The sequence below is a fragment of the Tachypleus tridentatus genome, chromosome 13, assembly GCF_004210375.1.
Source record: "Tachypleus tridentatus isolate NWPU-2018 chromosome 13, ASM421037v1, whole genome shotgun sequence".
In the NCBI taxonomy this organism is placed as follows: domain Eukaryota; kingdom Metazoa; phylum Arthropoda; class Merostomata; order Xiphosura; family Limulidae; genus Tachypleus; species Tachypleus tridentatus.
Window position 1 is genome coordinate 127178813 of NC_134837.1, and position 18894 is coordinate 127197706.

The 18894-nt window shown below is 35.3% G+C and overlaps 1 protein-coding gene across 7 annotated transcripts in view; it reads left to right on the plus strand.

Moving 5' to 3' along the window:
- Nucleotides 1-17811, plus strand: part of LOC143238973 (venom protease-like) — a 35681-nt gene extending 17870 nt beyond the window's left edge. For 5 of the 7 annotated variants that reach the window (XM_076479652.1, XM_076479655.1, XM_076479654.1 and 2 more), the window contains 5 exons: nt 3177-3283; nt 10579-10850; nt 13475-13549; nt 14131-14294; nt 17407-17811. In XM_076479652.1, coding sequence (XP_076335767.1) covers nt 3177-3283; nt 10579-10850; nt 13475-13549; nt 14131-14294; nt 17407-17574 — 786 coding nt within the window. In that variant the 3' untranslated portion in view covers nt 17575-17811. The remainder of the gene's footprint in view (nt 1-3176; nt 3284-10578; nt 10851-13474; nt 13550-14130; nt 14295-17406) is intronic. The other 2 variants (XM_076479653.1, XM_076479658.1) reach the window with 1 other exon arrangement.
- The last annotated feature ends 1083 nt before the right edge of the window (nt 17812-18894 follow it).

Consider the following 18894-nt stretch of genomic DNA (forward strand, 5'->3'; position numbering starts at 1 on the left):
AACAATTAAAGGAACCATCCATTAGTTACCTAGTTTTTAGATAACTTAAGGAACTTTGATTATAAAGCTCGATTTTTAAATAACTGTCCAATAAATAGTAAGTAAAAACATAATGGTTATTTTAATTACTTTAAAGGTATAAATATTTGAGAAATAATTATTACAAAACAACTATTTTAGTAGCTGATGTCTCTGACAAGACCTACGGGTGTTTCTTCGTTAGTTGTATTTGCGTATTAACAGTGGTGTAGTTGGTTAATGTACTGACTAATTACACTGTGTCACTGTATATATTGATAGTGGTATGGTTGGTTAATGTACTGACAACATGCACTGTGTCACTGTATATATTGATAGTGGTATGGTTGGTTAATGTACTGACAACATGCACTGCGTTACTGTATATATTGATAGTGGTATGGTTGGTTAATGTACTGACAACATGCACTGCGTTACTGTATATATTGATAGTGGTATGGTTAGTTAATGTACTGACAACATGCACTGCGTTACTGTATATATTGATAGTGGTATGGTTAGTTAATGTACTGACAACATGCACTGCGTGACAACTGCGTTACTGTATATATTGATAGTGGTATGGTTGGTTAATGTACTGACAACATGCACTGCGTTACTGTATATATTGATAGTGGTATGGTTAGTTAATGTACTAACAACATGCACTGCGTTACTGTATATATTGATAGTGGTATGGTTAGTTAATGTACTGACAACATGCACTGCGTTACTGTATATATTGATAGTGGTATGGTTAGTTAATGTACTGACAACATGCACTGCGTTACTGTATATATTGATAGTGGTATGGTTGGTTAATGTACTGACAACATGCACTGCGTTACTGTATATATTGATAGTGGTATGGTTGGTTAATGTACTGACAACATGCACTGCGTTACTGTATATATTGATAGTGGTATGGTTAGTTAATGTACTGACAACATGCACTGCGTTACTGTATATATTGATAGTGGTATGGTTAGTTAATGTACTAACAACATGCACTGCGTTACTGTATATATTGATAGTGGTATGGTTAGTTAATGTACTGACAACATGCACTGTGTCACTGTATATATTGATAGTGGTATGGTTAGTTAATGTACTGACAACCTGCACTGCGTTACTGTATATATTGATAGTGGTATGGTTGGTTAATGTACTGACAACCTGCACTGCGTTACTGTATATATTGATAGTGGTATGGTTGGTTAATGTACTGACAACCTGCACTGCGTTACTGTATATATTGATAGTGGTATGGTTGGTTAATGTACTGACAACATGCACTGTGTTACTGTATATATTGATAGTGGTATGGTTGGTTAATGTACTGACAACCATGCACTGCGTTACTGTATATATTGATAGTGGTTTGGTTGGTTAATGTACTGACAACATGCACTGCGTTACCGTATATATTGATAGTGGTATATAAGAACTTGGAAATTTTCAGATAGTAGAAATTTAAACTTTCAAGAATCAACTTAGATATCGCCCTATATCATTTGCATAGATTTTGGCGCAGGATACATAACCGTTTTTGTTGTACACGCAGGATACATAACCGTTCTTGTTGTAAACACAGGATACATAACCGTTCTTGTTGTAAACACAGGATACATAACCGTTCTTGTAAACGCATGGTACTTAACCGTTTTTGCTGTAAACTTCTGTGCTTGAATAGCTTCGAAGAGAAACTTGGCAATTAGAGACGAAAAAAACTGAAAAAAATCTTTCATTCTCTTTCGAGAATCATCATAAATATAGGATAAAGTCCTGCACAGGATTTTTAGTAGGTGTATTCAGGTTTTATTATAATATTTATGGTCATTTTTTTCTGTAGGTTTTTGAAACAAGTATAATATATTCTATTTTACCCTGTACTGAAACGTTTTAAAGGAACCCCACATTTCTATGCGACAGTTAATTTCAAGTGGTAATGATATCATCGTTTACACTAGAATTATGACTTTAAAAATTATACTGCTTAATAATTCTTATAAAAATACATGCTCTGTCTGAATCTATGTCACCTCAGTGAAATACGTTGACACCGTTGTTTTCGGTTTTGAATTATCACGTAATAAAGATCAAGAAATTCAAACTTTTCCCATGATATTTACAGATATTCCCATAACTTGTGACTCAGATATTACATAGATATTCTTATAAAAGGAAACACTATACAGTGTTATAAAGTTCTGAAGGACTATTGAGGAGATATTTAAAAATACCATTTCAATGAATAGTTTCAGCCGACCTTGCAGAGACAGTGCTGCCATCTGCCTTATGATTTCAGTTCATTAACTAACAGTGAAAAATAATACCCTTAAAATAATAAATCACAATCATGTAAGAGCAATAAAAATAAATATTATATATGTATGTAATAAACACTTTAACCAATTCAATTAATGAAGTTAACATTAAAGAAATAATAGAATATAACTGACTTGGGAAATACATGTGGAAATTAGTTATTTACTTCATGCACTTTCCTGAGGAGCTGATAACTATTAACAGCGATGTAGCTTGTCAACCTAAAGCTAACATTATGACCTGACTGACACTTTAACAGTGATGTAGCTTGTCAGGTTGGTGCTAACATTATGATCTTAGTGACGCGTTAACAGTGATGTAGCTTGTCAACCTAACGCTAACATTATGAACTGAGTGACACATTAACATTGGTGTAGCTTGTCAGGTTGTTGCTAACATTATGACATGAGAGACACATTAACATTGATGTAGCTTGTCAGGTTGTTGCTAACAGTACGATTTCAGTGAAACATTAACAGTGATGTACCTTTCATGTTGTTGCTAACATTATGACCTGAGGGACACATTAACAGTGATGTATCTTGATAGCTTGTTGTTAACATATAAAATAACTTTATGTGGTGCGTGATTCTCATGAAAAGATTCTAAAATGTCGACGACAATTAGCTTGACAAAATTAACCTTTCTTGAAGTGGGTTTTTACTTTTTCAAAGAAAGTCACCAAAAGAACTAAAAACCAAAATTTGAGTTTTGTCCGTGCAATCTTTTTTAATTTTTGCTCTTTCTATATTGCTTCACATTCTTTGCAATGTTTCTATACTGTTGACACAGAATCTTCTCAAAGCCACGATTTCCATAATTTTATATAGGCTGCCATTTTCATAGAGAAATCTGGAAAAAAACAGTTTTTATGTGGAGGAACCCTTATAGATCATCGGCTTGTTGTCTCTGCCGCCCACTGCTTTATTGGCATCGTGTAAGTATACAATTTTACTTTACATATCTATATAAATATTCATATAGAAGTGAATGAGTTGTATTATAACACTTTTAAAAATTTGTGTTGTGTTTGTTTTTTTACGAAAACATATCAACAATTGATTTTGCTGAATTAAATATATATATATATATAAAAGATTGTTTGTTTGTTTTGAATTACGCGCAAAGCTACACGAGGGCTATCTGCGTTAGTCGTCCCTAACTGAGCAGTGTAAGACAAGAGGGAAGGCAGCTGGTCATCACTATCCACCGCCAACTCTTGGGCTATTCTTTTACCATCTAATAGAGGGGTTGACCGTAACATTATTACGCCACCACGTTTGAAAGGGCGAGCATGTTTGGTGCGACGAGGATTCGAACCCGCAACCCTCGAATTACGAGTCGAACGTCTTAACCACCTAGCCATGCCAAACCTATATATAAGAACACACCAATCTAGACTCTACATATTTTTCCTTGTTTGCATTAACCCAAATTTACACAATAGACTATATGTAGTCTGTTCACCACGGTAATCTAACTCTGGACTTGTAACTTCTTAAACTTACCGCTGATCCAGTGGGGTTCTATTTTGATTTATACATACAGTACTGAAATATGGTAACAATATTTTGAATGGTAAAAAAAATAATTATAAAATCAGCTTTTTCGAAAACTTCCAGTAATATAATTAATTATCCAGCTTTGCCGAGACGGAGCTGAATAGAAAAACTGCGGTACAGGCGTTCTTCACATATGTGTTATACAACTACACAGGTGCGGTTACTACCCGCTATAAAGAAAAAAGTTCTGTCTGTGGACCCACCTTCTAAACGAGTTGACTAATCCAGACTAGACATGCTAACGTAGTATTCGAAATGCAAAAAAATGTGGTACATTTTCTCTTATACTTAAAAATTGAAATATTTTGTAGAATAAACCCCTATGTCATTAATGGAGTAGTTGAATTTGGAAAAAACTCGACCACAACAAAATTCTACAAATCAAGGACTGAAAGTAAAATATTCAGCATTTTGGCTTGTCTCCCATGATATACAATACTAACATATCCATCTACAGTGGAAACTACACAGACACTCTTTCTCTTATGGGTATTTGGGTATTTATGTTTATATATCCCGGAGGGTCAGGTTTCGTCGATCTCTTCCTCCTTTTTTTTTTGTATTTGTTTTACAACTGTCAAGTGTATTTATATATGGTGCACGAAGGCCAGAGTAACCACCACTTACTCAGGCCCCTTTCAGGGCAATGTCCATGCACTATCTACACATACACTTGGTGTAAATATATCACATCTCTTTATAGTTCCATAACAATTTGTACTATCATTAGATAGGTATTAACCATAAAACATTTACATAAAACCCTTTCAATGCTTATTAGTTAATTCCTAACCTAATGTGGAGTGTAGTTTATAGATGGACTTTTTGTTTTATTTGGAAGTATATATTCACTGGAGAAAGGTGTTTAGGTCTAACCTCATCATGTATACTGTATCTGTCTATTTCGCTTAATAGTTCGTTTTTTCTCCAATTTTTGTCAAAATAATTTATTGTACTATGTAGGAGTCTATCTGCTATTGTTGCTATGTGTGCATATTTATGCATAAATTCTGATGATGTTGTTCTGGGTACTTTATAAGCTGTTGTAAGTAGTGTATGTTGTATTGTTTATAGTTTGGCTTGCATCAGTTTTGTTTTTTGCATTTATCCGTGCAGGGGCTGCATAGTCAATTACAGGTCAAATGTATGTTTTATATATGTTTAAAATATTGTCTGCTGGTTGTGCTTTCTTGTGTTTAGTTAGTTTTGTGAATACTACTAGTTGTGTTTTAGTTGTGCTTATTTTGATTCTGTATTTTTGGCAATATTCACTTATTCTATTTAATTGTGGTTGTATGTTTGTGGCTGCTATTGTTGGTGTTGGTGCACTTTTCCAGACTGCCACATCATCAGTGAACTCTGAGGAGTATCCATTATTTGAATCTTTCAGAGGCATATTGCTCACGTACATAATGAATATGATAGGACTAACCATCCCTCCTTCAGGGACGCTTGCTTCTGGAGTAAAACACTCTGAGAAGGTCTCTTCAAGATTGACTTTGCATATTCTGTTTTCCAGAAAGTCTGATAGCCAACGAATAATTCCCCGCGGTAGTTCCATTTCTTTCATTTGAAACAGGAGACCATTATGCCATACATTGTCGAAAGCCTTCTCAACATCGAGAAAACGAGCGACAGTACAGTGCAAAGAATAAAGATATTGCTGTTCTTTAAGTTTCTTGCTGTTTCTTGATGCACACCATCCAACTTCCGGTTTACACTGAGGTTATAATAAGTCCTTAAGTCTGAATTAGAGAAGTATTTCGTAATTAAACTGTTTTTAAGATACTTCTTAATTTTTTGATGTGAAACATAGTTTTCTTTAGAAGCAAAAATTAAAGATCATAATTGAATGTAATGCATTAAATGTACCAAATTCATACAGTAAAAATCTTGACCACATCTCTATTGTGAAATGGGCTGCTTTGAACAAGAAGTGACACAATTGCTTTGGCATTTCTTTCAAGCTTCTCGACTCGAATACTACAACATATGGCCCGGCATAGCCAGGTGATTAAGGTGCTTGACTCATAATCTAAGGGTCGCTGTGGGGACGTTATTATGTAATGGTCAATCCCACTATTCGTTGGCAAAAGAATAGCCCAAAAGTTGGCGGTGGGTGGTGATGACTAACTGCCTTCCCTGTAGTCTTAGAGTGTTTGGTGTGACGGGAAATGGAACCCGCGACCTTCGGTTTACGAGTCGAGTGCCTTAAATACGTAGCCATGAGGTCTGTTGGTGTGCAATGCTGCGGCGTTTAGACTGAAATCTTACGAAATTACTCTTTTTGGAAGAAGAGTCTAAGCAAAAATTCAACTAACAGATTAACTACAAACTAAAGAGATGGACACTCGTTATTAACCGACCGTAAAATAATATAAAAAAGTAAATAACTTACAGAAACTCCTAATTATGGTAATGGAAACTTGATAACAAGGAACCCACTTTAAATAAAATAATAGTTTTGAAACGGCTTGATCATGTAGTGAAGAAAAATATTATAAACGTATGACGTTTCAACAAGATTATTTCAATTTCAGGTGCAACTAGTTTACAGAACTACATTAGTATATATGCATATGCAGTATAAAACAAAGAGGGTCGCAGGTGCGAATTCCCGTTACACCAAACATGTCGCCCTTTCAGTCGTGTGGATGTTATAATGTACGGTCAGTCCCACTATTCGTCAAGAAAAGAATAGCCCAAGAGTTGGCGGTTGGTGGTGATGACTAGCTGCTTTCTCTCAAATTTTACACTGCTGAATTAGAGACGGCTAGCGCAGATAGCCCTCGTGTACCTTTGCGCAAAATTCAAAACAAACAAACGAACAAAGAGATCACATGTCCCGGATATTGCTTCACAATCTTACATAAGTATCTTGAGACTCTGGCGTGTTGATTTAGAATAGCAGTGTTTTCTTCAGTTAAGAAAACTTATTTTATTTTGCGTTTATTAGTATTAGGTTCTTTGCTTAAAAGTAAAGTGTTTTGTGTGGATATACTGTATTTTTATTTCAGCTGCAATGGTGGTGAACATGAGAGCTTTTTTTTTTAAATTATGTTCAGAGAATCTGACTTCCAATTTTCTACTTGTTTCTCCGATATAAAAGTCTCGGCTCTTTTTGCATGTCGTTTTATAAATGAAATTGGAATCGTGTATTTTTTTTTTTATAATTTTCATTTAATAATTATTTTAGTTTATTTTAAGGTTTCTGGGGTAAATTTTACGTCGACAGAAATTTTATGTTTGTTTTTGAGCTTCTTTCAGGAATAAATGGTTAATGTAATGTTGTGTTGCTGTTTGGTGTATTTTGTGTGAGTTGAATTTTGAGGCTTTTGCTCTCATGGTTTTATGGAAAAGGAAATGTTTCGACAGTGTTTAGTAGAAATTTCTTGATGTTAATTCTGTAATGGTTTGGTTTGATTTATTTTAAATTTCGTGCAAAGCTACACGATGACCAACTGCTCTTGCTGTCCCTAATTTAGCAGTGTAAGACTACAGGAATTCTATAATGTTTTATAGAATTGATTTCTTCATTTATGTACTCAGTTGAATAAAGTTTGAAGCTGTATGTGTAAGATGTTTTTGATTTATCAATTTTTTTTTATTCATGGCTGAAATTCCAGGGGATAATAGAGACCTGTGCGAGTGATTTTCCGGTGAGTTTTAGTTTTGAAATATGTGTAGGATCTTATAATGTCGAGGTTTTAAGAAAAGTTTGTTTGTTTTGAATTTCACGCAAAGCTACATGAAGGTTATCTGCACTAGCCGTCCCTAATTTAGCAGTGTAAGACTAGAGGAAAGGCAGCTAGTCATCACCACTCACCGCCAACACTTGGGCGACTTTTTACCAACGAATAGTAGGATTGACTGTAACATTATAACACCACCAAGGCTGAAAAGAGAATGTTTAATGCAATAGGGATTCGAACCCGCGACCCTCAAATTACTAGTTGAGCACCCTAGCCCTTTGGCCATGCGGAGCCTTTATGGTGTGAATCACTTCTCTTCTAGAGTAGTTTTAACATTAAATAGGGAACAGTCTCGTTGCTGTCGACGAACCTGAGGCCTTTCTTTGCTCAAAAGTTGTAGTTTAGCGTGGTTTAGCTATCGATCTGATCTGTTATTGACAAGATTAGGTTTAGCGTCGTTTAGCTGTCGATCTGGTCTGTTGTTGACAAGATAAATTTGTTTTATGGTATTTCATGTTGTTGTGGTTTTCTCAGTTTTAACGCAATATCAGCGTCATTTATAAAATAATATACAATAACTGTCTCAAACTTTAAGTCGGAAAAACAGGTATAAAATTGGAAAACAGATTCACTGAACAGAGTAAAAAAAGAAGCCCGTCCATATTTACCACCATTACAACTAACAAAAACTACAGTGAACAAAACACTTTAATTTTAAACAAAGAACCCAACGTCAATAAATGTAGAATAAAATAAGCTATCTTAATTGAAGAAAACAGACCCATCCTAAATCAAAACATCGGGGGCATGTGATATCTTTGTTATATATACAGGGTGTTCGGAAAGTCACTGTATTCATTAACAGACATGTTTCAATATAGAATACAGGAGGTAAATATGAATGACAATTATAAACAATGTTGAAAATGACCCCCGTTGGCATCAATACAGGCCTGATCCTTTTGTTTCTAAACACCGCTATCAGTTGCTGGCTTGAAATAGACTGAATGAATGCTATTATCGCTGCTTTCAAAACTGCACAGTGACTTTCCGAACACCCTGTATATACTAATGTATCTCTATAAACTCCCCGTATCGGAGAGACCTTGTCGAAACGTCGCACATTTATAATAAAGATTTTTCTACTACATAGTCAAGCCGTCTCAAAACTGTTACGCTAATGGAAGTAACATAAAATAATGCTTAAAAATACATCTATGCTATAATCAAATTAGGGCAAGCATTCATATCTGATGTCTGGAAGTCAGAACGCATTGCTCATGACTGTTGTAATTAAACTTTACGCATCACGTCAATCCAAAACTTTCCAATAGAGTATGTGGTTAATAGAGAAACTGTGACCACTGCAGCAAATCGGAAACAAGTATCACAAAGGTGCAACAAAACCTCAAGAGCCGTATTTGGATTTCGGTAGACCTGGATTCATTTTCTAATCTTTTCAACATCTTAAGGAAGAGGTGACCTTTAGCATTTAAAACTAACGACCTTTATAGTTTCCTGTGCTTGTCAGGAATAGGGTCAGATCGCATTTCCTGGAAAATTCCCGCCTACTAACAAGTGATAACGATTAATTTAATAAAGTTAAAAAATGAAAAAATATAGGTGTTGTTAAATTCGAAACCGAAGGAGCGGATGTAAATAAAAATACGTTATTCTTCATCGTAATTATCCAATAACACCTATATATATATATATATATATATATATATATATTGCTTAATAAAACTGCTTTGGTTTGATTAGAATTTCGCGCAAGACTACACGAGGGCTATTTGCGCTAGCCGTCCCGTGTAAGACTAGAAAGAAGGCAACTTGTCATCACCACCTACCGCCAACTCTTGGGCTACTCTTTTACCAACGAATAGTGGGATTGATCATCACTTATAACGCTCCCATGGCTGAAAGGGCGAGCATGTTTGGTGTGACGAGGTTTCGAACCGGCCCGGCATGGCGAAGCGTGTTAAGGCGTTCGACTCCTAATCCGAGGGTCACGGGTTTGAATCCCGGTCGCACCAAACATGCTCGCCCTTTCAGCCGTGGGGGCGTTATAATGTGACAGTCAATCCCACTATTCGTTGGTGAAAGAGTAGCCCAAGTGCTGGTGGTGGGTGGTGATGACTAGCTGCCTTCCCTCTAGTCTTACACTGCTAAATTAGGGATGGCTAGCGCAGATAGCCCTCGAGCAGCTTTGCGCTAAATTCAAAACAAACAAACAAGGATTCGAACCTGCGACCTTCACATTACGAGTCGAGTTCCTTAACCACCTTGTCATGCTGAACCTCTTTTGGTTTTACTTCTAATATAGAAGTTATAAGAACTTCGGGATTATCTGGTACAAGTCATTGCTTTCCAAAAACCTTATAGTTTGGTAAATTGTTTGTTTTCGAAAAATCTATAAGTAGAATAAATTTGTTTTGTGGTAACGAATTTAAAAATATGCCTTAAAAACCTACCCTTTGTTGGTATGTTTTGCTGAATTAGGTTGAGGCTGCTTCAAGCACATAACTGTTTTAATTTTCATGTTAATTCATAAGATAACAAGTTGTGCACACTTTTAAGTATTCGAAATACATCAGTTTTGAAATAATAAAAAAATTGTTCACAATTGCTAAAAACTCACGACTATGATAAAAACTTTATACAGAAAAAAAGGCTTACATCTAAGTCTTTTTTTTGTCTATATATAACGTGGTTTAAACTACCTGATGAAGGGCTTTTTCACGAAACGTTGCAAATAATAATAATAACGTTTTTGTTATAGAAGAGTTTTTGCCTGTTCAAAACATTTCCTTCATTATTTTTCTACGTTTTCCGGTCTTTCCTATTGCATGTTTTTTTTTTCTATACGTTAGTTTTGTCTGAGTTATATGTGTCCATGTTATTAATATACAGAGGTGTATATTAATAGGAACTAAACCATAAACATTGAAAAGTCAATAATGCACATTTATTTCTAGAAATCCGAAGATATACACCGTTAGGCTTAGTGAGTTAAACCTAAACAATGACAATGATGGATCAATATCACAATATTTCCAAGTTAAAGGAATTCGTGTACATGCCCAATACATCGAAGGTATGAACTACAATGACATTGCTTTGCTATACTTGGAGAAGCCAGTGAACTACACGAAGTTCATTCAGCCAGCCTGCTTGCTGGCTGAAGAAACGGTTGGAAAGAGTTTGACAGGAAAAGACGTTATTGTCACTGGCTGGGGTCAAGAGTATGGTAAGTTACAAAAGATAACTTTTACCACTGTTACATAGCTGGTGAAAACCAACAGAATTCATTGGTGCGAGGTTTGTGACTAAGACAAGCCAGAGTCGGTCTGAGTGTGTGTAAGTGAAACAAATACCGGATATAAAAGAAAAACATTTTTTTTATACTTTTAACATATCTTTTCATTCGTTTTGCACAATTTCTACCTCATCGTGGTGGGTACAGCACAGACAGACAGTTAGGATCTATCTGTATAGCAACAAACAAACTGTAATTTTTCTCAAGAACATAAATGGCTGATTTTTTTTTTTGCCCGGGAAAATATCACATTCATAAACATTCTATTGTAACTGGGACGAAATAACTTAAGAAGGTTGTGGTACATAATGTCAACTGTATCATTTATTACATTAACTATTTGATAACTCCACTGTATTGCAAATCCAAAATCTATTTATCAGTAACTAAATGAGTCCAAAATATTATTTTAACGAGCGAGATTAAAGTAGATGGAGTAGTTTGGCGAAGGATTGACCAATTAGTTGCTAAGGACAGATGTTGCTATGATACGTAAAGTAGATGAAATTAGACGGACACCAGAGCTCCACTGCAGTGAATGAAATATTTTATTTTTGTTCGGGAAGCGCGCAGTCCTTGTATATCACTAGACACTAACAGTTTGACTGGATGTATTTTGAAATTAGAAACCAAATGTGGTAGAAAGATTTAGTGGACTAAAGCGATCCTAGTCTATTATCTCTCGGAGCCAATGTCAGGGTCAAAACCTGTGTGTGGTTCCCCGCTGGTACAGCGCCAAGTCTACGGATTTACAACGCTAAAATCAGGTGTTCGATTCCCTTCGGTAGACTCAGCAGATAGCCTGATGTGGCTTTGCTATAAGAAAACACACATACACAACCTATGAAAGGTCAATGAGAACTCTACCTTCTAGGTAAATATCAAGTCAGTAGCCCAGCAGGTTAAATTATTGACCGGAGGTTGTCGTTAGAACAGTGCAAAAAAAAAGGAAAAAAGTTACGGGAATTTATTACATTATTCTCTGTTTTAAACTCTTAAGTTTATAATTACTAATGTAGTTTTGTCCCGTTGACCCTGTGGACATTTGACCCTCAACAGGACTAGCTCACTGATTTGCCAGTTTTTTCTGAAATAAAGCCACTTTAACTAAAATCAACAAATAAATAATAAACTATTTGGTGATAAGGTAAAGAAATAATTTGACGCTCATGGGACCCGCCATAGCCAGGTGATTAGGGCGCTCGAGTCGTAACCTAAAGGTCGCAGGTTTGAATCCCCGTCACACCAAACATGCTGGCCCTTCCCTCTTGTCTTACACTGCAAAATTAAGAACATAGAGCCCTCGTGTAGTTTTGTGCAAAATTGAAAACAAGACTATTAATGGTTATAAAAATCCTAAGCCTAATTTTGATGTATAATGATAAAAGTTGCAGTTCACTTATGTAACTTAACTCTCACCGAATAAACTGTTGTACAAATAATTAATAATATAAATAGTGTCTCGACCGCTACTATATCTCTCGCATTCCAGCCGGTCTGATGAGCCTTGGCAATTAGAGAGAAACTTTATCAGTACTGGATATAATACTGTGGTTTACGTACGTATTTCATTCACTCAATAGTTCCTTCACAGTGTAGAGACAACAAGAAAGCATACATCATGTGGAACACCCTTAACTGAAGAAGGGCAATCATAGATATTTGGAAAGTAAACCGTGGTATGAAAAATACGTAAATTTACATGAATCGTATCGTACTAACCAATTCTTAAGCGTTAATGTTTGTTTGTTTTGTTTGTTTTTTGAATTTCACACAAAGCTACTCGAAGGCTATCTGTGCTAGCCATTCCTAATTTAGCAAGAGGGAAGGCAGCTAGTCATCACCACCCACCGTCAACTCTTGGGCTACTCTTTTACCAACAAATAGCGGGATTGACTGTCACATTATAACGCCCCCACGGCTGAAAGGGCGAGCATGTTTGGTGCGAAGGGGATGCGAACCCGCAACCCTCAGATTACGAGTCGCACGCCATGCCAGGCCAAGCGTTTATGTTTAGTCAGATAAATGTAGTGTTTGTTGTTAGATAGTTGTAGGTACTTTGTTTTGTGTCTATAGCAAAATTCATAAAGTTCAAAGTATGACTAAATACACAAAATAGCTAAGATGTATTTACAATCACTTAGGGTTACAATATGCACGGTTTCGGTAGTGCAAATGCAACTATTGTTTTAACTTAGCATCTATGTTTAATATGTATCACCTGACTGTCATAATGCATGTTTGAGTACTTAGATTATGGACACTCAAAACGAATTATTAGTTTATGGACACTTTATAGACACGATAACTTTTGCAATATCGAATGTAAATAAAAGTATTTAGTCAGTAATAACCTCGTTTTACTTGACCGCTGTTATTGTCCACAAATATAGCTTTTGTTAAATTATAGTGACACTGTTCACCTTTCTATAAACATAAGGTAGAAACTAAAGTATAAGGTTTTAGTTTATAGAATAGCATGAGACATAGATTTTGATCAAGAATATAGAATTTTGAAGATGGAGGTTTTCCTTGTATTTAATGGTATTTGAAAGCAAAGGAACATAGATCAACTTGGAGCACAAAGACTATCCAGAGCGAGACCTTCAACAAGTCGTACTCCAGTCTTGGTAAGTAAAGTGCGGTGTTTTGTAATACGCAAAGATTAATGACAAATGCTGTTAACGTCACCTAGACAACAGCACGCAATATAACTAAAAAGGATTTTAGTCTACAAAAGCAACACAAGTCGTGTACACACATTTCTTCTGTTCAACTGGTGCAAACCATAAGAAACTGGAGGTTATTTATATTACACCGTATGATGACCTATGTAACGCCGTAGTGAAATTCAGATAGAGCAGAATTAAACATGGCGATATGGATTGTAATGACGTGGGGAAGCGCCAAAGTCATTTTAATATAACTACTTAGCCCCTGTGGATGTCGCTAGAGTAGATATAGAAATAGATTCGTAGAATAATTTAAAGGAGTGGGTACAGCCTGTTGATTAATATTTTATGTAAGGTGTCCAAATTCTACGACGCATGCGTTACGTTGTATACAAAATAATAGCAATTTGCGAGTTCAATATGTTACGAATTTGAATGAAAATATAGTTTTTAGAACAGTTAGAATGTCTTGAAGATTTTACTGTCTTTAAATTTTGCATATTTTACATCTAAAATGTCAAATAACGATATATTTGAAGGTGGTACTGTACTACAGGAGGGAAAGATTCTAGTGATTTCGAACACTGCGTGTGAGAACGCTTACGAAGGTTCGCGTGATTACAATAACAAGCTACCCCAAGGACTGACCGATGATTTCCTATGTGCAGGAACTTTGGGAAACGAAAGCCTGGATGCATGCCAAGTAAGTGCTTTGGTACAGAACACAAAGTTTCTCATAACGTAGGTATAATTTCGAAAATTCGTAGGTCGTTTCCTATACATGCTGGAAGTCTCAGAATTTGCAAATCAAAAGCTCGATGCAAATACAAATATATGCGTTTGTAACTTCTGAATTACAGTTGTAAAAAGCTTTAGTATGTGCAATGTGTAGTTTAGTTGCATTGCTAATACATAGCGTTAGCGAACAGCAAGAAAGCTTACTTAGTTCGTTTTAACCTACCTGTAACCACGCCAGTAATTACCTACACTGATTTCCAGAACATTTCGTACATCCAACGTGTTTTTCAAAGAAATATAGTTGTTTCGTGCTACGCGTAAGCCTTCATTAAGTATAACTTTTTTTCTGTCTAAGATGATTTAATATATTAAAATGTATGATGAGCTAGGCCGCTAGTATTTGAAATTACAGAAAACTGAGTTAATAGACACGAGGATAACAGCTCACCAAGTTGCTTTCATCAATCTCTGTTCTGGGTGTGTTATTATAAATGTTCGTGTCGTATGAATTTAAGCCAATAAGTGTTTGAAGTTTCCTTTATTTCAGTGGAAATGGCGAAATGTTATAAAAAATTATTTTTTAAAAAAACTTAATAAAACGAATCAGGTTTTAAACACTTCTAATATTTTATTTCTACCCTATGATACGGATTTACAACACTCAAATCACGGGTTCGATTCCCCTCGGTGGACACGGCAGATAGCCCGATGTGGCTTTGCTATAAGCAAAACACACACTCCTATGATACAGGTTAACAGGTTTTAGTTTCGGTTTTGTCTTTTACAAAAGATATTGTGAAGTTTATTGTTTCTACCAATCTGAATCTGAAATTCTAAATGAAAGTTAACTATCACGTCTGGAGTCTCAGAGACAAAACACTTAGTTTTGTCAGTGCAGAAAGTCAACTGGTTGGGCTATCTCGGTTATGTTGCAGCGAAATTACAAATAAAGTTGTTGTTGTTGTTTTGAATTAAGCACAAAGCTACACGAAGGATTATCTGTGCTCTGCTCACCACGGGTATCGAAACCCGGACTTTAGCTTTGTAAGTCCGCAGACATACCGCTGAGGCACTGGAGGGCTACAAATAAAGCACTCTGATGACAGTTTGACTATAATGTCAGTATCATGTTTGAATTCAGTATACTAACTAAGCTCTTCAACTTATAAACTTACACAACTTTTTTTTTCTTTCCCTGAGAAACAGAATCTTTATTAACCGACGTTATCATTTCTGCCTGTAGATATTAAAACAAAAATATTAACACTTATAGGAACATCCCACTTTTTAAACACTGTTTGGTGTCTTGTTTCCACATGTTTGATGAACACAACTTTTATTCCAGGAACAGTTATTGTAACTATGTAATATTAATACTCCAACACTTAGTGTTCACAACAGACTTCAAGCAGATGTGATATCAATACTCCAACACTGAGTGCTCACAACAGACTTGAAGAATGAATGTAACATCTACTTGAAGACTATTGTGAACACTCAGTGCTGAAGTATTAATATCACAGGTACTTGAACAATGAGTGTTCACAATAGACTTCAAGTACGTGTGATATCAATAATCTAACGCTGAGTGCTCACAACAGATTTCAACCACGTGTGATAACAGTGCTCCAACACTGAGCGTTGTTACGTATTATAACTTATTTCGGACGAGCCTCCGATTTATTTTGTTACGTATTACGATTACAAATACCAAGAAATTTTAATTTTGATTTAGAAGTTAATTGAATGTTAATATGTATCAAATTTATGATTGATATACACTGTTTTCTTTCTTAACACAAGTATATTTTAATATACAAACAACAAAACAGTTTATAATAACAGTTATTACAAATAATGATATATCTACAAAAGTTTTACAAACTTACAAACAACAGTGAGTCTTCTATTTTATCTGGAACAGAATACTTTACCAACGGTTTACAATAAAGTAATTAAGTCTATGTCGATACACAGGAACAATTAACTTGACATGGAAGCTAACTAGCTCTATTCTTGGCTGGCCTTACGTGGTTTACAAGCTGACTTTTCTCTGACGAATATATGTAATGTCCTTGTAGAAATACTAGCGTCCGAAGTTAATTTACTGAAAATAAACTGTTTGTAATGTTTAAAATCTATAAACGTTTTTGTTCAAATATCTGTAGTTTTCCTGATTAATAAGCGTTTATTACAGTCGCAACTTCCGAGGTTTATACTATACTAAATGTAGCAGACCAAGAAAATTCTTTTTCTTTTTTTTTAATTTTGCGCAAAGCTACTCGAGGGTTATCTGCGCTAGCAGATAACAGTTGGATAAACTGTGTTTATGTTGTAAAAAAAAAGCATGTTTTTACCTAATTTAGCAGTGTAAGACTAGAGGGAAGGCAGCTAGTCATCGCCACCCACCACCAACTCTTGGGCTACTCTTTTACCATAGAATAACGAGATTGACCGTCACATTATAACACCCGCATGGCTGAAAGGGCGAGCATGTTTGGTGCGACGGGCATTCGAACCCGCGACCCTCAGATTACGAACCGAACACCTTAACCCACAGAAAATTATGTCTCTTCGCGCGTCTATTTATAAATACTAAGGTGAGGTTCCAGAAAGTTCAGTGGGCAGTAATACTGGCAATCACTAGTATTTTACATACACATCGTACATTGTTGATTCTCACGTTCGAGAATCTTCTACAAATATAGAGAATAGGCGAGACACAATACACATTTAACAATATAAGTTTCACGTATTTCTAAAGATATGCATTTAACTAAAACAAGCACAGACATTAAAATAAATATATAACAGTAAATCTGTTACACTGTTTACAACAAACTTCGGGGATAGTTGTCATGAATTAGTAAAACTGTGTCTTTAGACTACAAGCTAACTTTCCCTAATGAGTAAAAAATCGTATTTTCTACTATCAGTCGAATTGATATTTGAAAATAAAGTATTCTTATAAAAGTAGTTTACGAGAAAGAATATTATTAACTAAAAGAGTTGATGAAAAGAAAGAACTTATGTAATAGTTACTACTTTTCTTAATTTTTCACTTTTCGTACATTCAGGGAGATTCTGGAGGACCACTTTTGATGACCACTAATGATGGATACTGGACACTTGTCGGTATTGTGTCCGTTAGAGCTCAGTGCGGTGTCCATAGTTTTCCAGGAGTGTACACACGTGTCAGTGCTTTTCTTCAGTGGATATATATCAGTGTTTTCACATTGACTTGAGGTTGAACAACGTACTGCTACGCTGGAGCATTTAGAAATGTTGAGAAACACTCTCGTCTCTTCATCACCCAAGAACTCTCAGCAAGAATTTTAAATGGACATTTTTTTGAAATAGAAACGATTTAAAATACATATTTTAAAATACAGTAGTTGTAACGACTTTCGATTCAATAAATCAGTGCGTTTGTACATAACCTATCTGTGATAATAAACTAAATTATAAAGAAAGTAAACAAATCGTATTTCAATGAGTGATCTATCTTAACCACTTATTTCCATCTGAATCCAGTTCAACGAATAATCAACTTTATAAGATAAGTATAAGAACTGTGTTTTATCGTTTTCGTTGCTGTATATATTTTTTTTAAATGTCTGTTTGTCCTTTACCTGGCTTTTGATGAGTTTAAAACAAAAATATTGTGTTAAAATAGATTGAACTGTAAACTGAACGAGTTATACCAAGGTTTCATAATGAATTAACACAAATCGACAACAATACATACATATAATAAAGTAAACTTTATTTATACGTTGTACAATCATGCTGGTTATTAGGTCTTGTTTGAAATAGTAGCAATTTGTATATAAAATACCAACATACAAATTACTTCTTACCATTGGTGGGAAATTGATAATACATGTATATGTATATATATTAAAAATGTATAAGAGTTGTTTAAGAAAATTCTAAGCTGAGCATATAAGACCAGCCCCCGCTATTAAAGCAGTAACTCTACGGATTTACAGCAGTAAAATCAGGGGTTCGATTCCCCTCGGTGGATTCAGCTGATAGCCCGATGTGGTTTTGCTATATGAAAACACACACATATATGACTGAATATATATATATATGAATTTAGGGGAGTATCGACGAGAGGGGGCGTTCTCTTTTTGTAACCAGTGAAATCAAAGTTAAAACTACAAGTAATAGTTGTACACAAGCCCGTATTCTTCATCAACTGAGATACTTCGTTCCCGTGCCAAAATTGGGGGGCACATAACCCCAATACCCCACCATCTCGAGTCCATAATTTCCATTCACGAGACTTACTGTTATGTTTGTCCTAAATGGATAACGAAAATAAAGATAAAATTTTATTGTTTGTTTTGTATTTTCGCGCAAAGCTACACGAGAGCTATCTGCGCTAGCCGTCCCTAATTTAGCAGTATAAGACCATAGGGAAAGCAGCTAGCTCTACATGACCACCCATTCCAACTTTTGGACCACTTATATATGCAAAAACGGCTCGTTTGGGCTGAGAAAACACTTTACATAGAAGGTCGAAACGTTGTTCGCTCTTCTATGTAAAGTGTTTTCTC